This window comes from Equus asinus, chromosome 3 (genome assembly GCF_041296235.1).
Source record: "Equus asinus isolate D_3611 breed Donkey chromosome 3, EquAss-T2T_v2, whole genome shotgun sequence".
NCBI classification, from domain to species: domain Eukaryota; kingdom Metazoa; phylum Chordata; class Mammalia; order Perissodactyla; family Equidae; genus Equus; species Equus asinus.
Window position 1 is genome coordinate 32492846 of NC_091792.1, and position 22931 is coordinate 32515776.

General features: G+C 39.6%; 1 protein-coding gene across 1 annotated transcript in view; it reads right to left on the reverse strand.

Annotated features, from left to right (window-relative positions):
• Positions 1–1934: 1934 nt before the first annotated feature.
• Positions 1935–22931, reverse strand: part of FREM3 (FRAS1 related extracellular matrix 3) — an 86166-nt gene continuing 65169 nt past the window's right edge. Inside the window, 3 exon segments of the mRNA XM_014838322.3 lie at positions 1935–2176; positions 5105–5254; positions 19438–19689. Of these exon segments, the coding sequence (XP_014693808.3) occupies positions 1935–2176; positions 5105–5254; positions 19438–19689 (644 nt within the window).

Below are 22931 nucleotides of genomic sequence, written 5' to 3' on the forward strand. Positions count from 1 at the left end.
TGCTTTCCAAATCCCTAAGAAAAGCATTAAATGAGAAAAAAATGTATATACCTTTTTTCCATGAAAAATGTTAACATAGGGTAAGAATATGTGAGAAATTAAAATGAGCCCAATTTTTCATAGAGTGTGATTCCATTCTTGGTAGGAAATCAGGCATTTTTCACTCTTTTAGGTCACTAGAACTCTTTCCCTATCCAACTATAGAATATACTATCGGTTGTATCTAGAATACACTAGGTTTTATCCTAGAAGCCTAAAACCATGTAGTTTTGCTCCCCTGGCATGTCTGACTGGGAGGAAACTAGGAATGGAACAGACTGACTTCATGGAAAGCACTGTCGGCAATGTCATGCCCGCAAAAGATGTATGCATAAATACTGCATTCATCTCGATGTAGTTTCTTAACAAAAGACAGAACAAGAAAGAGAAAGAGTGATTTTCTGCAAAACACTGAAAGACTGGGATTAATTTCATGTTCAAAACCGAATCCTCCATGGCTCTCTCTACAAGCCTGACAATGTGAATTTTTCCTGGGCACGGAGGTACTCAGTGGGAAGTTCAAGATGTTTGCTTTATTTGGGGTCTGAATCAGGGCTTCTGTGGGGCCTGTTGGGTGTATCTGAGAGTTATCCTGGCCAATAGGTAGTTTTTCTCATTTTAACATTTATGAAGGGTTCATGTCTCTCTGATGTGTTAGAGAAGCCCAATAAATGTTTGTTGAATTAATTGAGTTTACAAGATTTTTGATCCTGGTAGCTGGGCAAATTGCAAGACGAGGGAGTGTGATTTTCTCTTGGTAGATATGTACTCAGACAGCAATTAGCCAGAACTGGAAGGGACTTAGCAAATGGAGTCCAAGCTTCTCACTTTACAAAGGGAGAGTGAGGGCAAGAGTTACAAAGTAGTTTGGAAAAATCTCCTCTCCGGTTGGGGAAGCTGATGTTGTCTAGCAAGGAAGCAAAATCCGGGCTGGTAGTAGATAAGGACATCTCTACCCACATAGGCAGACCACGTGGCAGTCAAGAGCCTTCTTGGCCCTTCCTCAATATTTGCGAGGAAGGCTTCTTGAAATGGTTTCGATCATGTGCCATGTTGGTTTGAGAATAGGTTAAGTCATGTCTGAAACACAAATTTAAAAAAGGGTTGCACGAGAAGTATCTAAAAGATAATGATGGGGCACAGAGATGTGGTTTTCAAAACAATTTGTAAACTCCAATTTGTGTAGCATTAGCTGAAGCATACTAATGGTTATTTGTATTGTCCCATGAAAATTAGTTAAGACCTAATTGGGCAGTTTGGGGATTATACAACTCTTCGACTCTTCTTTCTTCTCCATTCTGCTACTTGTATTTTTTTTTATCACTTTCTTTTGTACTATCCTTTTTTATAAAGTAGTTTGCAAAAGAAGGGAGAGTTGATGAAAGGATTTCCCTACCCAAGTGCCTCTGATAAAGACTTGTTGTGGAGGAAAATTGAGCATTTGGTAAGAAGGAGCTTTAGGCTTATCTGCAAATTTCAGTTAGGGCACTCTTATCCCAGTAACCTGAAAAACTGAAGGAGGATGATGATACATAAATATATATATATATATATAGTTGAAAAAGATTCAAGTCCACCATCCATTGGTAAAGGAGGTTAACTGTTGATTTAATTGATGGCAATGGGTTTCACTGGCCTTAGAAACAAAGTAAAATAAAACAGGAAAACAAGAGCACGGTCTAATCCTTTGTGGGCTCAGTCTTTTCTCTGTATCTCTCTCTCTATATATATCCATACAGTAACATAAACTATATTTGCACATATCACCAGACTATATATAACACAAATGACAGTATAATGTCATTGACATCCCAGAGTTGCTAACGTCTAGAAACAGAGTTTCATTCTGTTGTTCAGAGACGTCTTTTGGCTGTTTCCTTCCCCTGAAAAGTCTTTCAATCAAAGGAACTCCAAGCACTCTGCTCACAGTCAGTGATGGTGTCATTGATGAAAATGGTGGTTTTATTGGGTTCTCCAAGCACTGCACCCATAGGCATCTGGAGAAATAATTCAAACCTCTCTGGACCCTCCAAGATGGGCTTTTCCGGGTCATCAAGGATCGTCACTTGGAATATCTGCATGTGCACTCCTGGAGCAAAGTCCAGATTTCAGCTGACACCAATATAATCTATTCCAGCTAGCGGGAAAGGAAAAGTCAAGAGTTAGACTGTAGAAGTCACTGTCATGAGTTTTCCTTTAGAGAAGAATGAGAAGTCTGTAGCATTCTTTTTTTGTGCCCAGCACTCTCAGAATCATATTTTGTGGGCTCGATCCCTAGAAAGAGGAAATCTCCATATTCTACCAAGTGCCATCATAGTCACTCATCCATGACCAAGTGCCATCCTCATCAGCGCTCTCCCTGTTGAGACCAGGGACATCACCTTCCAAGCACTTCCACAAAAATCCCCCTGATCCACTGAAGGCTCTCTGAAGGCAACTTCAATTTGTAAGGAAAGAATTTACCTTTTTAATTTTTAACTATTAAGATAACTGTCAGGAATTTTATTTTGATTAGGTTTTACTCATTCATCTTTGTCAGACATCCGGGTTATCTTACAACATTCTGCTCAGTTTTACTCAGCCATCAAGTTTTCTGCCATTTTCTGGGTTATTGATAATTTTGCAAGCTGGCTCACCTGATCATATAGATTGTTTGCCACTTATTTAAAAAGTCATTAAATGTAATGATAGCAACAAATTACAACTAATGGAATAAAATAGGAAACCCTGAGTGATAATAAATATATAAATAAATCAAGGTACAGAATATTTACATTGTCTCAAGGTATCTCTCCACAAAATACTTATTAATTGCAAAGCAAGACAAGTAACTTTATAGTGGAGAAACTTGCAGATACCACCTTAACCAGGTGATCAAAGATAACACTACCACTAATGGAATAAACGGAAATTGTATACCATTTGATAGACTGCACTGAGAACACAGTATCATCTCTGCGATATTCCTGCTGAAGATACATAGCCTGAATCTAATGATGAGGAAACATCAGACGATACCAAACTGGGAGACATTTTACACGCTACCAAAACTGATCAAAAATATCAAGGTCATGAAAGTTAAAGAAAGAAAATGAACTTTCTAGACTGAAAGAAACTAAACAGACATGATGACTAACTACAACGTGTGACTCTGAACAGGATTCTTTTGCTATAAAGAATGATTTGGGGGACAATTGGTGGAACTTGAGTGAAGTTTGAGGATTAGATTGTAGTAACATATCCAGTTAATTTCCTAATTTTGTGCTTGTATTGTGGTTATAGAGGAATATGTCTTTGTAGGAACTGCATTCTAAGTTTTGAGAGAGATACTTCTTAATTTACTGACAACCTACTCTCAATGGTTCAGGGGAAAAAAGTGTTTTACAATACTTCTCACTTTTCTGTAAGTTTGAGATTGTTTAAAAAATGTTTAAAAAGACATTAAATAATTACATTAAGAAAAAACAAAACAAGATTATGGTGAAAAGTACTAAGGCAGGAGAGTAAGAGAAAGGTTTTTGGATTTTTTGTACTTTGGTTCAAATCTTGATTCCGTTGCTTACTTGTACAAACTATTTAACCTCTTTGAGTCTCAGTTTCTTTAACTGCAAAGTGGGGGTGATTATTGCTATTTTACAAGGTTATTGTGAAGATTAGAGATAATACAGCAAAGATGCTAGCACAGTCTCTGGCAAATAGTAGTCATTTAGTATATAGAAGTTTTAATTATTACTCATGTAACAAATTATAATGATATTTTATAAATATATATGCATAATTATTATTGTTAAGTAACCAACCTGAGCAGATGTCAAATATTTACTGGATTCTGTAGATTCTCAAGTCTAAACTGTTAGCTCAGCTTTCTCCTGTTCAAACCCATGGAGCCCACCCAAGCATAGACGTTACTTCTGTTAGTCTATCCTACCTGAGAGCTAGCAGTAGGGTCATTATGTGTATGCAAGGGGGTTTATCTCAATGAATTTGAATTCCTGTTCCCAACCACAAGCAAAAAAGTCCAATGAGCCAACTGGTCTATTCACTTTTTGTTCCACTAATACACAAAGAGTGAGAAATGACCCTCTCTGAAAATTAAGAAAAAGAAAGGAAGAAAGAAAAGAAAACAAAAGAACTTGTAAGGATCATCACTGGTTTCATGTGCAATATGCTGTGATATATTCGCTGAAATGTTGTAATATGTCAAGAGCAAGCACTGGGCTCTAAACCTAACCAGCTGTCTTATTTTCCTTAACTGTTTCTGGGTTCACATTTTCATTGATAAATTTTCCCTTTAGGCCTTGGCAGTTAGTGTAGGCTTTTAGATTGCTGAATTTTATTTGCAGGATTTGTGTTTTCACTTTGCTTTTATCTCAAAATATTCTTGTGTGTCTTCGCTGTATAGGATGCTAATCCTGACCTATGCTGATCATCCATACGCCAGGAGACTGAAAATCCCAGGTGGTAAATGAGAAAATGTGTATATCACTGTAGATGGAGATGTCCCTCTATTTTCCTGTTGAATCCTACTGTTTTTTTTTCTGGTAAAGCATCTGACAGGCTCACCAGAGAAAGTGGATTCAGAACTGTCTGGCCCCACCACCAGCCAGACCTTTGTTGTCCATATCAAGAAAGGCAAAGTGAGTGGGACATGAGGACACACTGCTTGAAGCCAAGGAAAATGCCTAAGAGTCAGAAGTGAAAATCTCCTACCCTTCCAGGGCCTGATAGGTGTCTGGATTCTCCCAGAGTTGGGATTTGCTCAGCTATTATAGGCACACCTTGGTCTGAAATACTGTTTATGAGCAGCTTACAGTATCTACAAATATTCTGACCTTTGGAAAATTAATTTGGACCCATGACAAGCAAGTGGGTAATAAATGAATCATAAAGGCTGCTGTTTGCATATTCTATTTATTTTGTAAACAGCAGAAGTCATTGATATGCTCAGGTAGGAAAAAGTAAATCAGAGAACGCCAACCAAGACTGGGCATGCCACACTTGACAGACTAGACCGTGCCCTATATGCACGTCATGTTATGATTCATGTCTAAAATGGCACTCTCACCTTCTGCTGACGCTGTCTCTGTCCTCCTGGAGCGCACGGTGACGGAGGATGCTTGGGAAAGGTCAGTGCCTGTCCTCCAGACGCAAACCTCCACGGAGCCAGCGCTTTCCTCCACGTGATACTCAGCGTCCCCAAAGTGCAGGGCAGGCTCTAGGGAGGAACAAAAGGACAGACTGAGAATGCTTCAGTCTCCCAGGCCTGCTGTCCCCATGGGCCCTGTGTGAGCCTGGGTGTTTGTCACCATCATCAGACTTGACGGATCCCAAAGGCTGGAGGAGAAAAAACCAAAACACACAAAAACCACATCAAAGAGTCACAGGCCACACTTTGACTCCAGGAAGTGCAGGGAGATAAAATCAGTTGGAATTCTATTCATTTTTTTGTTTTAAGAGGTTTCTGTAGCACATAGAAATTTCCTTATTGGGGAAAATTGGCCAACTAACTGTAACTCAGGCAAGTCAGCTATTGTTTGGGAAAAGGTGGTGGGAAATTTAGGAGGCTTTTTCTAGGGAGAAAATTGCTCTTTGTGTTGAGGGTCAGTCCAGCCAGCGTTCTGAATTTGGGGACTGCTACTGTGCTGTTTCTCACGGCATTTGCTGACCACAGGAATAGACAGCAGTCCTGGGGGGAGGCGGGATCCTATGAGCTGAGATGCCAGAAACACCACCCTCAGAGGCAGAGAAGGAGCTTCCTAGAAACAGAAGACTGAGAGAAGCCAGGTTGGGCAACAGGCTTTGGGGGCGAGTGGAAGAGAAGTGTACATCTTCTAAAAAGAGGAAAAGTTTGCCAATGAGAAACTTAAGATTGGCCGAGTAGATATACCTATCCAGATCCAGTTCTCTCCGTTTTCAACAGCAGTCCACGAACTTAGCTGGCTATTTAAAGCTGACATAGGCTTAACTGTTACTCTAGATAGACTGTCATGAAAAAGGTTTGGAAATGAATGTTTTTGTTTGGACTGTGAAATCTGGAGGCAAAACAATGTAAACACCGGAAAGCAGCTTTGCTATGGAGGAACGGTCCCTGAGATATAAAAGAAAAACCAACGTTAGAGAGATGACGCTTTTGCAAGCATAAGGCAAGTAAGAAGTGTATCTGAGTTAAATTTAAAAATTGGGGAGGTAGAAATCAAATCTAGTAAGTATTATTTGCTCAGGATATATTTTGGTAGATCTCTTAATCTTCAGGGAAGTTTTACTAAAAGTTTCACCATGGCATACAAGACCTCTCATAATCCGACTTGAGTCAATTTTTTCCAGAATCATCGGGTACCATCCCCAACCCCGTGTCCGAGTTGCACCAAACAGCTGACTGTGCGCCCAACACAGTATGTGTTTATGGGCCTCCATCTTTGCTGGTGATGTTCTCTGGGCTGAATTCCCTTCCCAGCTTACCAGTTTCACACACTTCTACTCACTCTTTAGGACCTTGATTAAGAGTTACTTGCTTTCTGAAGTCATATATAATTCCCTCAAGAAATTAGTCATTTTTTACCCTGTGTTTCCCTAACTTTTTGAATAGTTCTATAACTTCAGTGATGGGTCACGCCTGCTATCAGCTCACCTCAGGTGGACTGCAGGTGGGACGCAAGCACACAGAGAAAGGTGGGTGGGGGGGTCATTCCCTCTTTTCTTCTTACCTAGAAGTTCCATTCCACCTCCCCATTGTTGCTAATGGATGTTTCTGATGCTTCCAAGTTTGGGACAGGAAAGAGGGAGGAGAGGCAAGAGGAGCAGGAAAGGCCTTTCATTATTTGTGGTGATGAAGATTGGCCCTGAGCTAACATCTGTGCCAGTCTTCCTCTATTTTGTATGTGGGACGCTGCCACTCACGGTGGTGGAAAGTCTGTGTCCTGGATCTGAAACTGTGAACCTGGGCGCCGAAGGGGAGCACGCCAAACTTAACCTGTACACCACTGGGCAGGCCCCAGCGAAGGCCTTTCATGATGGGTAGTTTCATGGTGATCACACTCTCTGGTCTTGGAAGATGGAAGAAAATGGATTCTCTTTATCAGGGGCACTTTTGTGTGCTCTTTGGGGACCTCTCATTCCCATAGCTGGGTATTTCTCATCTGCAGTTCCTTTGATAAGGATGATGCATCTTTATTCTGGCTGGTCACTTAATCCTTCTTCAACCCATTAGCATTTGGCAATGCTTCTGCTGAGGATTGTTCAGCCCTCTAGATGGCGCTTTTGGACAAGACCTAAGACAAGAGTATTCCGGCTCTCTTGCACGCATGGCTCACATCTTGTCCACAGCAACCTTCTTGCATCCTTTGCCTTGATAAACCCTGGGAACACTGCCAATTACCCCTTTCGCCCTCCTGCCACCCTCCGCCCCCTCTGGTAGCCACCAATCTAATCTCTGTATTTATGTGTTTGTTGTTGTTGGTATTGTATTATAATGTATTCAGCAACTCATTTTCCTTCATAAATGGATGTAAAACTAAAAAAAAAAAAATACTACCTAACTCTAATACAGTCTCTCTCTTTTGCTCATCCATCAAAGCAGCCAACCAGCTTGTCTCCTACATTGAGATTTTCCAGGTAGAGCCAGACGTCAGTTCACTGTGTCTTCCACATTATAGGTGACACACATTATACTTTCCAGTCTCCTTAGAAGCCCCCTGCTTGATTTAGCACCTTTTTGAAAAGTTAAAATGTTAAAGCTACTATTCCAACACACTCTTCTGTGTTTTTATCAGAGCCTTACCAACTTCTCAAGGTCAGGGACCATATTCCCACATGTCTTTGTGCCCTTAGTGACACAGAGGCTGGTGTGTTATCGGTACTCAAGAATTTGTCGAAAGGATAATTTTAACTCACTTCTGATATATTTTGAACTTATTACAAAGGTTCTTTTTTAAAGTTGGGACAAAGTGATCTAATTTTTTAGCAGAGAAATTATTTTGTGTGGTATTGGGGAAGGGAGAGAGGTGATAAAGATAAAAAATATTTGGGTCAGTTATGCCACTGTTCAGAGAAAAAAGGTAAGAATCAAGCCTCTCTGAATACAGTAAGACGTAAGATGTAAGAGGAGGACAATGACACTCAGAAGAAAAATCATGAAATTCTTCTGAGATGCTCTGTGTATTGAGCATCAAGAGGTTTGTTGAAATAGAGAAAACAGCTCCTCTGTGCAGCACAGCGGTATCTCCTAGCCGTCTTTAGTCTAGCTCTGTCTAAAAAACGGAGATATTGGCAATGATTCTGAAGGGTGGGCAATTCTGACAGTATGATGTTCTGACCACATTATACTTACGTTAAATGGATTCCACCAACCATAGATGTGTTTTTATCTCCTTTAAAAGAAAATGTTCTTTAAGTGTAAATCAGGAAAAGAAATATAACAAGGTGGGAAGTGAAGCTCTCAAGAGATATGACCATCACTTACAATGAGTTCAGGGGCTCGCCTGGTGGCACAGCGGTTAAGTGCGCATGTTCTGCTTCGGCAGCCCAAGGTTCGCAGGTTCGGATCCTGGGTGCGGACATGGCACCACATGGTATGCCATGCTGTGGTAGGCAGCCCATATATAAAGTAGAGGAAGGCGGGCACGGATGTTAGCTCAGAGCCAGTCTTCCTCAGCAAAAAGAGGAGGACTGGCAGTAGTTAGCTCAGGGCTAATCTTGCTCGAAAAAAAAATGAGTTCAATGTCTAGATTCAAAGACATCTCATACCAAGATCCAAAAAGGACTTGCAGGTGAAGTAACAGAAACACTGTTGGTAAACTTGAGAAACCACCCAGAACAGGATAGATGCCAAAAGATGGAAGATAGGAAAATGTTTTTTCAGTTGCCTCAAAAGAGAAAATAGGTTCTAGAAACAAACCAGTAAGCTTAATCTCTACAAAAATTCTAGAACAGCTGTTTTAACAGTTTCTGAATTCTTAGAAAAGAAAGAGGTAATAAATGCCTGAATCAATATTAGTTCTTTAATATCAGGTTTTTGAAGTCAAATTCAGTTTCTTTTTAGTTCAGTCAAACAAACATCGACTGAGCATCCTCTGTGCACTGAGCACTGTGCTAGTCACTGGGGATGTAAAGAGATGTGCATTCTTGTCATTGAGGTGTTTTGGTATAACAGGGCTGCCACACCAATTTCAATTAGTAAACCCTGAGTGATACGACAAAAGAAGGAACCAACCTCAAGGCTCAGAAGGAGTTCTGCGAGAAATACTGCTGTGCTAGATCTGAGGGAATGAATGAGAATTGACCAACGAGAAAGGTGGGAAGAATGTTCCAAGCAGATGGGCTAGTATGAAAAAAAGCCACTTAAGCATGAAAAAGCCTAGTGTTTGGGAAGGAATAGAAGCATTTCTTTCTTAGTAATGTGTAAGGAGAGAGTAGGAGAATGTTGGGAGTGAGTTTAGAGAGGAAGGTAGAAGCCAGATACTGCAGAAACTTAGATCCATTTTAAATGGAGAGGACTATACTTTTTGACTCTGTAGAATGTGGGGACTGATTTTTAAGCAGTGGAAAGGTGGTTGGTTTTTTGTTTTCTGTACATCTGTCCAACTTCAGTCTAAGCCACAGATTTAAGGAAGAGTTGGGGCTACCAATTAGAAAGCTATTGCAGTTATATCCAGGTGAGACATGAGGATGGTTTGAACTATGCACTAGTATTAGGGATGGAGAAGAGGTGAATGTGCTAAGTATCCTGAGCAGCATCCAGTGATTGGATGGAGGTGGCTTCTAAGATGCCCTGCAGGTGTGGCAGTGGGACTGTCATTAACTCAGTTAGGAGCACAGGAGGAGAAATAGTCTTGACTGGAGGTAAGAGAGGGAAAGATGTGAGTTTGGTTATAAATATGTTGAATTTGAGTTGCTTGTGGGACACCCCAGTAGATAGGTCTAGAAAGGCTTTAATGTATGAATCTGGAGTTCAAGAATCAGGTCAGTGCTGGAGATAAGATTTGGGCGTCCTAGGCACACAAGTGAGGTTGATCCCATTTTGGATGGTACGCTCATACAACCTGAATGAATAAAGAGAATTGCAGCAAGGGGTGTCAAACCTTAGGGAGACTGGCAGAGGGGAAGGAGCCCAGAAAAGAGACACACACGCACACATGCACACACAAAAGGAATGATGGAGAGAGACGAGTGGAACCAGAAAAATCAAGAAAGTAGAGAATATTGAGAAGAACAAGTGATCACAATGTCACATGCAGCAAGCATATCCAGAAAGATATGTGTGAGAAATAGTGGCAATCAGTGGCAAAACAATCAAAATACATCCTATGAAACTTTAAGCTGCATAAAATGAACTCTAGCACCCAAGTTTAAAAAAAGAACTGAAATGAAAATTTTTCTACTTTTAAAGCCTGTAGCAGTTGTACGATAATACAACTAGCCCTACAAAGCATAGTGATACTCTTTGTTCTGAACGCTTTCCTGGATTTTATGGCAGAGCAATACATCTTTCAAGTTTTAAAAACATTTGCATGTTGAAGTTTATCTTGGTCCATATCCACAGTATAACCACGTTTTTAAGAAAGCTGGATGTGCTGATTCCAGCAAAATGACACGTCGTGTGCAATTTTTCTTTACAACGTTTTTAAAATCTGTCATCATTCTGTCAGATGCCCATTTAATTACAAAGATACTAATTTAGCTGGCAATCTTTCTAGATGAATTTCATGCATGTTATGCAAATCCTATTGCCTCAGGACAAAACGAACAGCCCTCTGTGAGACTGGACATCAATTCTTTTTTGTGGGAGATTTCAAGAGTTTTCAGAGCACATACTAAAAACCGAAAGAAATTTGTTCAGTAGGTAAGCAGGGATCTGCTATAAAGTGTTTATGCATAGAACAGACACATTTTGCTAAGTAACAAGTGTCCTCAGCTTCATTTTGCCCCTGGTACAGGGCCAGCGGAAGCTATGGTCCAAAGACCGGTGAATGCACATGAAGTCTGCCAGGCGTCCATCCGGCTGACGTTTAGTGGCCGCATTCTGTGCCTCTGCCCTCACGGAGATGATGTTTTTTATAATGGTTTCTGTGGCAGTGTGGGGCCAGGGTCTTGGGTTGTGGGGTTGCCTCTGCGCCTGTACAATTTCTTTCCTCAGCATTACTCTATGGTAGTGGCCTTTCCAAAGATATTCCTGCAGGTGATTCATTTGACAATGGGATAGTCAATCTCTGTGTAAGGAAGCAGAACACTTCCCAGAGTCCAGCTAAACAGAACAAAACATTTCATCCCAGTTCTAACCGGAAAAGAAAAGTTTTCTCTTGAGCTGCTTGGGTACATCTTTAGGTTTCTGGAAATTGTGTCACCCCTTGGCCTAAATGAAAACATGCTTTAGCTACAAGATGATGGACTTGACATTTCTGAACAAAGGAAGCATCACTAATATTTAACAAGTGCCCAGACTGTGGCAAATCACACACAAAATCCTAACCCTGGAAAATGAGTGTGCACTTTCCCCAATATTTTCTCAAATAGTCAATTCGAAAGACATGTGTTTTTATTCCTGACTGAAATACAACTAAACTACTGTCCAAGATACACTGCACACTAGAAGTTGTTAGATGATTAGTGCTTCAAGACTGAATTAGGGGAATAATTGTTTCACATCAGTATTTTAAAATATTATAATCATGTGGTAGGTGCGCTGGTAATCCTGATGGTTGTTTCCTCAAGGTCAAAATAAAATGGTACCATTTAAAGGAACCATTAGCATCATGAACGGCAAAATCTGTGAATATCTTTAGAGACTAAAGCAGAAGTAGTACCCAAAGAAGTCATTCAAGGACAGCTGCTCAATGAGCGCCCCTGCCGGGTGCTTGAAAGGGCAGGAGGTGGTACTGTAGTATTTTCCAGAAGTAACACCCAGTCTATAATATCATTAATTCTGACCACGAGGATGGAGATCTTTTAGGGCATCACTCAGGAAAGTCAAACTAGGGCTTAATGGAATGTGACCATGCAGCTTCAGGAGGGTGGGGCTAGGTTAGTGTGGTCACATTGCTAGTACAACCAACTGTCTTAGCTGAAGTTCACACTGCATGGAAGCTAGAAAGATAAAACAGCAAAAAGAAAAAAAAATGGGCTGCCTGTTTTCAGCCATGTGAAGAGAAAGGATATTCTGGCCATGGACCTTGAGGATCCAGGACCCATGGCCATTATTTGCCCAAGATAGAGGTGGTTCTGTTGGCCTCATGGCGTTGTTAGAATCCCATGCTCATCAAACGACTTCCTGCTGATAAAGTTGCAGCCCATGTAGAGAGGACATATTAACCAGAACATGCTGGTATTCTTTCTTTATTTATTTAATTGTTTTTATTGAGGTCATATTGGCTTATAACATTGTGTAATTTCAAGTATACGTTATTACATATCATTTTCTGTATAGATTGCATCATGCTCACCACCAATAGTCTATGTTTTTATCCGTCACCATATATATATATGTTCTCTGTTACCTCTTTTGCCCTCCCCCACCCCCCTTCCCCTCTGATAACCGCTAATCTGTTCTCCAATCCATGGGTTTCTTTATCTTCCACATACGAGTGAAATCATACGTTGTTTGTCTTTCAGAGGATGCTGGTATTTATAAGCTTAGCAAAGTGCTCGATCCTCTATAAATGTTATAGAATCTGAATGAAAGTTCCTTGGATACACAATTATTAACAGTGGCTTGCTCAGAAATTTATGCAGCAATTAAGATTCTTTACACCAAACTAAGAATCTTCCTCTGTTACTTCGGTACATGCTTTTTTTTACCATTAAAAAGCCACCATGAGTTTGAGAATAGTCTAATTAAAGATCAAGTCAGGTGCCGGCCCGGTGGTATAGTGGTTAAGTCCACGTGCTTCACTTCAGTGGCCCAGGGTTCACAGGTTCAGATCCCAGGCATGGACATAGCATGGCTTCTCAAGCCATGCTCTGGCAGCGTCCCCAATAAAATAGAGGAAGATTGGCATAGATGTTAGCTCAGCAACAATCTTCCTCAAGCAAAAAAAGGAAGATTGGCCACAGTTGTTAGCTCAGGGCCAATCTTCCTCACACACACACAAAATATCAAGTCAGATGTGATAGAAGGCAGGAGAAAGACCCTACTTGACTTTGTGATTCTGAGCTAAGTGCACAGTAGGCCACCATGAATGTTTCTTGAATGAATTAATTACTTGTTAAGAATCTACTAAAACCATTTCAAACAATATTGGAAGTTAACAACTGGATCATATACTGAATTTTGTGTTAATTTTCTTCCCTCCTTTGCTCTATTTTTAAAGAAATTTTTTTAACTTTTGGCATTGGAGATTTTTGAAATTTCCCTGTTCTGAACATGGGAAGTTTTAAAACTACTAAGGTTTTAAAGTAAATAGTAAGTGGGATATGGCAGGAGCTCAAGGAGAAAAGATTTCTTCAAGAAATAGGTATTAGGACTTCTATTTATTTTTGTATATTCCTGCATATAGCTCCTCTGACAGGTTAGCCCAGTTCATCTTATCTTCCTACCTTTGTTGTTCACATAATGACTTGCTTGTTCATAGAATGCTGTGGCACCATCAAAATTCATTTCTGGTGTTTCTGGCTTTCACAACTGGAATTTGATGAGTCATTCTATTGTCTCAGTGGCTGCCATGATTTTCAGATGTAAGTTTATTACTTGAAGTATAAACAACAGAGTCAAATAGGGAGAAATACGTAGCCAAAGTGGATTACCAGGATACGCACAGGACTAATGAAGAAAGCAGTGGTGGCCAAGGAAGCCGTTTACATTCTTTATCCTCTTTCTGTCTTTTATGTGCAGCCACATGAACTATCATTTCAATTTCCTACCACTTAACTCCAATTCTGAGAAGCAAGCAATTTGCTACTTTATAAGTAAGCAAAAAATTTTCCTTTCACTGTTTTATAATATTTATTTACTATTCTGACTATTTCATAAACAAAAAATACTATAAAAACTCACTATTTCATAAAACAACTGTTAATTTAATTCCATTTTAATTTTTCTGAAAATTCAAGCATTCTTAAAGTGTTTTCTTGGGTAGGCTACTTATATTGGCACATGGTTCTCCCTTTCATTATGGGCGGTTTTCATTTCCTCATGGAAGTTTGTTCAGTCTATGAAATGACTGGCAAAATGCACAAGCCCCCTTTATTTTGGATATTTGTTCACTTGTAAAGTAGAGAGTTGTTTGCATCTCTTTCTTCAAAGTCCGCTGATGAGCAGCTGGATTCTTTGTTCAGCTATGTGCACTTAGTCGGCAGGTACGCACATAAAATGAGACAATGATACAGAGCCTATAGAATTTAAAGGGGATCAGGGCCCACGACAAAACTCTGTAGTTCACCTCTGTGGAGAGAGCCACCATTAAAGGTCTGGCAACTTCTCCAGACTTCTTTTTGGCTGCTGTGTATATATAAACATGTTCTTGAAAAGGTTTGCTTGCCAAATGGTACCTGTGGAGTTACTGCATCATGGAATAGCACAGCTTTACACACACTTGAAAAGGCTGCAACCCTTTTATCTAATGATGGGGTCAAACTGGGGTGACTGGTGGTTTCCTGTGGTTTTCAACATGACAGTAGCTTCCTGTTAACAAAAACACTAGACAACCACCACATGCCAGTGTATAGAGTGACCTTAAAAGAAAGAGAAGATTTCTCTGTGAAGGCTTGGCTATTTCTTGCTGGTAAATACATCCCAGAACCATCCCACCAAAGTGGCATAGTGGAGTGCAAAGAGCCGAGGAGTCAGGGGCAGGAATCTGAGCTTTAATCGGCTGGGTGACTTTGGAAAAGCCACTTAGTGTGTTTGGCCTCAACAATGAGGAGGCTGAACCACATGATCTCTAGGTCCCCTTCTGTTTCTAAGAGTTCATGCTTCTGTGAATCTAGAAGGAGTTTTGTCTATTACCTGTCCTTAGGCAAGGCTTATATGAGAACAATTTTAGTAATATTATATTGCATATTCTCTTCTTAAAAGTGTTTCAAAAAAAATCATATAATCTCTCTCTGTAGTATATTTTGATACCTAGAATTTTACCAAAAAGTTCTTCCTAAAGTTAAACCTGAGCTGCAATTGCTGAAAATTTACTTGTATCCTTATACAGTCTCTAGGAAAACTCCAGAACAGTGGTTCCCCCTTAGTAATATGATAGTTCTGTATTTTTTGCTGCTGTCTACCCACTGCCTAGCACAGTTCCTGGCATGTGGTAGGGGCTCAGTAAATACTTCGGAATGAATAAATTAATGAACAAGTGATTCTTCATAAACATGAAGCATGAAGCTAGTTCTCAGTCTTATTGAGTAAAGGAGTTGACCCACGGCGTTTCTGCACAATTTCTATCCGTGCCCTTTGCATCTCTTCATTTATAACTTTTCCCAAGTTGTTCCCTCCATCTGAAATGCTGTTGCCCTTCATTTCTCCATCTTCGAGTTCCACATACCCAACCAGACAGCACATATGGTACTTTCTTCTTTGAGCTCCTCTAGCTGGAAGCAGTCTCTGCTCTTCTAGATTCCCTTAATCTTTCATCTGGCATCTCTTGCCGTGGTCACTTTTTACTTTGCGCTAAAATTAGTTCACAGTATTACTAAAATTGGGATTGAAGAATTAGGAAAAGGACATGCAGCTGGAAAAGAGGAGCCCATGGATGAAGGGTTAGGTTGAGCATCTTTGGCCTCGCCTCCGCTAGGCAGTGCTCTTGTAGAGATTGTGAGTGTAGCAGAGAAGGCTGTATGTGCTTTCTGACACTGGGACGTCATCTTTTTGTTCAGATTCCACACTTTTCTCTCAAGCTTCTAATTATAAATTGGCTTCTTATACAGATTTCCCCACCTGGTAACAATACTTATTGTATCCGTTTTCTATTATTGCTATAACAAATTACCATAAATTTGGTGGCTTAAAACAACACAAATTTGTTCTCTTACAGTTCTAGAAGTCAGAAGTCTAAACTCAAGGTGCTGGGAGATCTCGGTTCCTTCTGGAAGCTTCAGGAGAGAATGCATTTCCTTGCTTTTTCTAGCTTCTAGAGGCTGCCTGCAGTCCTTGCCCCATGGTCCCTTACTCTATCTTTAAAATGCATCACTCCATCCTCTGGTTCCATCATCACATTTTCTTTTTCTCACTGATCCTGCTGCCTCTCTCTTATAAGGATCTTTGTGATTACATCGGGCCCAATCGGGGTAATCCAGGATAATCTCTCCACCTCAAGATCCTTTATTTAATCCCATCTGCAAGGTCCTTTTTCCATGTAAAGTAACATACTAACAAATTCTTGGGATTAGGACATGGACTTCTTCGGGGGCCATTGTTCAGCCTAACACATTGACCAGTGGACTTGAATGTCCACCCCTTTGACAGCCATCCATTTCTTATTGTACATACAAACACTGAAATTTGGGTTAAGAAGCTCTGTCCATGTTCTTTTGTGAGGTGGTCCTGAGTCAACTCACTTCTGAGCACACCAATAAAGTCATAGTCCAGTGTGAGCCCCGTTGAACTGCTTGCTTAGCTCTGATATCTGTTGGATCACTTATAGACATCGCTGGTGTTTGCAGCTTTTGGCTATGCTCCGGTTTGCAGACAAATTCTTAAACAGTGTTGGGTAAAGAGGTAGCAGGAAACATACTTCTCATTGGAAAAAAAGAGAATCATTGAAGCTCAGATAATTTTATTCTTAACTTTTGTTTTAATTTTTCAGTATGTTTTTAAGCTAAATTTCTTCCTAAGTGTGTAGGTAACATTATAATGCACCTCCTTATCAAAGGGTAACTCAGTATATGCTTGGAAAACATTTAAGCACGAAAGACGATACAGTGCGTAGACATATTGTTCATGGGGTCTCCTAGCACCCAAGTGGGAAAGAATAGCATGGTCAAACAATAGAAATTCATTGATTAGTAGGTGGCCTTGAAGAAACAGAAGACAAAATGGATAGCCTAAAACACAAGACCATTTGAGTTCAGTGATTAGCGCTCTTCTCCACTTGACTTGTTCAGAGTAAAATTTTGATGCAGATTCCTAAATTTATCACATAATTTTAATGAAAAAACTCAAATATTCTACTGGATACGTCATTTTCTGGATATAGGTGGTGGTTAACTGAAGCCTTCTTCTTAAGATGACTTCAAGAATCATTGCATTCCAGTGTTGGAAGTGTCCCTAGAGACAATTCATTTAGACTTTATTTTACAGACTGGAAAACTGAGCCCCGGAGAACTCAACCCTGCCCATGGGTACTGGAAAGGTAGTGGTGCCCCAGGCTCAGAATTCAAGTCTCCAGGCCTCCAGTCCAAGCTTTTCTCACTCTACCAGCTTTTCTCCCTCTATGATTCCACTTCCTGATTCTCTTCCATGTCTTTCCTTGTATACTTTGATTGATATCTGGGTCCAGCAGAAAAGGTGAACTGAGGTTATACTGACATCACTCTTTCTGTCCATAGAAAAGGATATAGTGGTGAAGGGAAAAGGAATTTGAAGTTATATGTTTACAGATTTCAACCTTTTCATTTTAATTCCTCATCACCACAGAAAACTAAGAATTGGTTATAAAAAGAAAGAGCTCTCATAAAGAGGAGTATGTAGAATAATGTAAAAAAGTCCCTACCTCTGTAACTTTGTTTCTCTCTCTTCTCACTTTGCCTGGTTAAGAACTTCTCAGTATCTGGGACTCAGTTCAGCCAAAACTTTTCTGACCTCTCAGTAAGAAATAGGTGTTCTAGCTGTAATCCTAATTATAATGCTGATATTGAAAAACAGGCTAATCTTTCAATTAGGCTTCAAAAACCACGTAGCTTCATATTGTCATTCTTTTCTGTCAGTGTTCCTGTTCCTCCATTTGTTCTCCATAGTTATCAGACAAACCTGACCAACGCAGAGATTTTACAGAATCTCAAACAATTCAATTTACTCAGATTTTCCTTCTTCTCTGTTAGGAAAACAACAGACAATCTGTATATAAGACAGTGTGAGCAATATTTCTCTTTCCAAAAAATTTCTTCCCAATAAAACTAGGTAATACAGATTAATATTCTTAGCAGACACTCCATAATATTTCTGTAGTTTAACAGAGAATACAGTACAAATTCTAAATTTCCATAAAGGAATATATTAAAGATTCATACTCATTATTTTAGGAAAAACAATCACTGTCAATTCTAATGGGGAAATTTTTGAAAAGAAAACTACACAATGAAGAAAGCATAGACTCCAGGGTCTGTACTTATTCTTAGCCCTTGATACTTGTGAAAATATGTTTTGGAACTGAACTTAGTCCCTGAAAACATTTTTGTAATGGTGTAAAACAAGATCTGGTCCACAGGGCACAATGTCAACAAGCAAACCCATTTAGGAGACCCAACGAGGAAACAAACAAACAACAAACCAGCTTTAATCTCACTCATAGTTTTCCCTGTTCTATGGTTGTTCTAAAGACATCATTTCACACAGAACAATATAGTACATGAAAAATATGTCATACCCAACTAGAGAGTATATACACTCTTCAACCTCTACTCCATCTGTGTTTATCTCTCGGCACAGCTCTCAGTTTCGTGGAAGCTGTGCTGTATCTGTAAAGCAGTCACACTAATTTTGGGTCTGTAATAGCAGCCCAGTCTGATCCTGCCTAGATCTGACCACAACAACTCACAGCCACTCAAGTCCCGACGGAAGTGTGGTTGAGAGGTGAAGTGGTCAATCTAATCTGAGACTAGTAATAAAATAGTCTGATCGCAGCGCTGTCTTTATCACATTTTCTCTTAAAAGTGCCTCTTGTAAAAAGGCAATTGAGATCGAGGAAAATAATACTGGGCTTGATATTTTTTATCATGTCTGGCAGGGGGAGGTTGGTGTTGAGGAGTAAGGAGGCCCCTCCTCTGGCTGAATGTCAGCTGGACTCCCCAGAGCCTGAAGCCAAACTCCCTGCTGGGTAGGGCTAGGAAGAGAAGTCTGGATGCCTACACATGGGAGCTCCATGGTACCATTGTACCATTTGAAGACTCATATACTTAATGTTGTGAGGGGGCCCCTTGTGCTGCTAAGTCTCTGTGGGGTGGTCCTGGTTGGGTATTCAGATACTTAACTTAGGTCTTCTTCTTGGCTTCCTTCTAAGTTTTAGGTCAACTCCCTATGCTGTGCATTTCTTTTTGATAAAGTTATACACAAATATTTAATCTTCCTGCATTGCCGCTTTGTCCTTGGTGTTGTTAATATCTACATATTTGAAAAGCTGATCACAGCCTTTGGAGAAACAAGAACATCAAATATACCTTTAGTAGATAATTTAAGCTAGATTTGTCTTTCAACTATTGAGAGAAAATGTGAGAAGAAGGCAGCTATCACCAAGAGTTGATGGCAGGACATGGACTTACCATCATCACGATCGGCCTGGATAATCACCTTGGTGCTGGGGAACTTGGCTCCCAGTTGCCCTCCTATGGGCAGGCTCAGCGAAACACTGAAGGATTCCTCTTCTTCATAAAGGGAGTCATCGATGATCAGGACCTGGCAGGTCTTCTCAGTCTCATCCTTGTCAAAGCGAAGGGTGCTGGTGTGGTCTTTTGGACGTGAGACATAGTCAGAGAGAGACAACATGGTGGAAGAAATGGTGCCTGTGGCAGAACCTATGGGAATATGAGATGGAGTAGAGAAGGGGAGAAGAAATGGAATTCCAAACAGGAAGCTTCTTCCCCACTGGTTCTTTAAACTGTTTTTAGATAGTAGCTCTCTGAGTTATAAGGCACACTTATCTCTTATAGTCACAAATATTAACATTGTAATTACAAGGCTTTCAGAACAAACCCTGGTAGGTTGACATGATCCACAGTTAGCGGTCTTCAAATACGGTGTACACCTAATGAGTGTGGTTTAGATTAGAGGCTAAATAAACTGAAGGATCATAGGATGCGAGGCCTGTTTTAGCTTAATTTGTTCATGTTATAGATGGGAGAATTGAGGTGCAGGGAAATTAGGACCAGAGAATCCATACCATGATGATGGTACGGATTTTTCCTTGCCCTGCCCTTCCCATAGTGGCAGAGCTGTAGGTAGCATCTACATAATCTGACCTTCACACCCTGACTAGAGTTCTTTGCATGACACAAAAATATAGCCACAAAATTACTCGTTACTTTACAACGAGTGCAGGATTGATTGGAAGATTTCAGTTTAGATGCAGTGCATTTTAAATTTTATTACAATAATTTACATACATTAAGATTTACCAATTTAAATGCATGCACTATTTAATGAGTTTTGATAAATACATGCAGTCATGTAATCATTACCATAAGCACAATATAGAACATTCTTATCCACCCACAAAAGTTGACGTGTACCATTTGTAATCCATCTCCTTCCCTGTCTTCCAGTCCTGGAAACCACCAATCCATTTTCTGTTACTATGATTTATTTGCCTTTATGAGAATTTCATGTAAATGAAATCATCCAGCACTCAGTGTTTGGTTTCTTTCACTTCGCACAACGCTTTTGAGATTCATCCGTGTATCAGGATTTTATTCCTTTTTGTTGTTGAGTAGTGTTCCCCGTTGTATGGGTATACCACAATTTGTTTTTCCACTTACCAGTCGATAATTTGTTTTTTTTTTTTCCAGTTTTTAGCTATTCTGAGTAATGCTGCTGTGCAGGGATTTCTGGGATTTATTGCACTTTTTTTATTGTGTTAAAATAAACCTAACATTTACCATCTTGACCATTTTTAAGTGTATAGTTCGGTAGTATTGTCTGTTCATGTTACTGTGAGACAGATCTCCAGAACTTTTTCATCTTGCAAAACTGAAACAAGGGTTAACAATAATTAAACAGCAACTCTCCATTTCCTCCTTCCTCCAGTCTCTGGCACCCACCATTTTACTTTCTGTGTCTATGAATTTGTCTACTATAGGTGCCTCATGTAAGTGGAATCATATAGCATTTGTCTTTTTGTTACTGGTTTATTTCACTTGGCATAATGTCCTCAAGGTTCATCCATGTTGTAGCATGTGAGATGATTTCCTTCTTTTTTAAGGCTTAATAATATTCCACTGTATGTATATACCACATTTTGTTTATCCATTCACCCGTCTATGGGTACTTGTGTTGCTTCACTTCTTGGCTATTGTGAATAATGTTGCTACAAACATGGGTATGCAATGTCTCCTTGAGACCTTGCTTTCCACTCTTTTGGATATATACTCATAAGTGAGATTGCTGGACCATATGGTGGTTCTATTTGTAATTTTTTGAGGAATCTCTATACTGTTTTCCATAGCAGTTGTACCATCTTACAATCCCACCAACAGCGCAATTCAGAGCACTTTTTGTAGCATAAAACACATAGCAACACACAGGTTTAGTGCTAATAAAGTGAAAAGTATTCACAGCAACTTAAATAATTTAGACAGAACAAAGACTGTAAAAAATAACTCAATACATATACTAAATAAGCAATTTTTGAAAAGCATAATATTTCCTACCACACTTTTCCTTAGTAAGAAGCGATGGGGATATGACAGTGAGCTTCTGGACTGGTGCTCTAGTCTTGCAAGTTCTCTCTTGCTTATAGCTATGGTATATGCATATGTGCATGCTAACACCAATGTCCACCAGCTTCTTGCTAGTATGAATCAACATAAATACAAGTTTATGTCTATAAGTATGTGTTACATGTATACATATAGCTTGCTAAAAAGTGAAAATGGTTTCCAAATTGACTTCAGAGGCTTTGCTCAGAAGAGCACTGACTCACAAAATGTTTCAGGATGATTTTTCAATAGAATAAACTTTAGAATTATTAGGAAGTATCAAATTGACTGTTTTGCTATTCTTGGAACCTAAAAAAAAGGTTAGAGCTGGAGAGACTGATAAGAATAAAACATGTTTACAAGGGCAGAAGGCAGAAACTGCTAGAAATGGATAGCTACAAGGTGGGGATTATCACTTGGCAGGGAAGCTAACCAAGTTCCCAGGCCAACCTGTGCGTTGAAATCTTATTCTTTCAGGATATTTCCTCCCCATTCTGTCCTGGGAAATCTGTGAATGAAAGAGCTCTCTGAACTTGAGTCAGGAAGAGAGGCTGGCTCTTAGGATGTCCGAGACAAGAGCTAGCAACAGGTGCTAGAGTCAGGCAGCCCCCAACTAAATGAGGAAGTAAGTGGCTAGCAATATAGAAAGCCCACAGAACAAGATGAGACCCTCTGTTTGTTGGGGAGACTTTTTATGCCCCAGGATACACACACAAAAAGGAAAAAAGTTCGTAAGCTCTTACAACAATCTGATTAAATAACAAACAACTGTTGGAATGCTTTTTGAAAGAGCTCACAGTTTAAAAAGGATTAAACATTGGAGAATACACTTTTTTATTTTCCCTGGTCATCTAGCATGCAGAATGTTGGTATGGCAGATGGTGTAAAAAAGATTCTTGTCAAAAACTGCACATTTAGCTCCTCAGGATAAATACCAAGAGCAGATACACACTAGACTTGCATAGTAAGTATCTAATACTGTCTTTATTAAATAGTAAGTATCTTTATCAAATCTCTTTCTCAATATATTTAATCTAATGCATAGTAAGATAATGATTTCTCATAGTTCATGAAACAAAAGTGATTGGGATTTTCCCCTTTTCTGTTTAATTTTTTTCAGCTGACTGATCTGCGGGTTGAAATAGACATGCATTTAAGTAGACAGATTTCTGGGTTAAATGAAAGGCTGAAATATAATTCTTACTGAAAATCATTCAGCTGTGGAACTCTACTAAAATAGAAAGCAAAACAATCCATTTACAAACTTCTTTTTTTTTTTTGTGAGGAAGTTTGGCCCTGAGCTGACATCTGTTGCCAATCTTCCTCTTTTTGTTTGAGCAAGA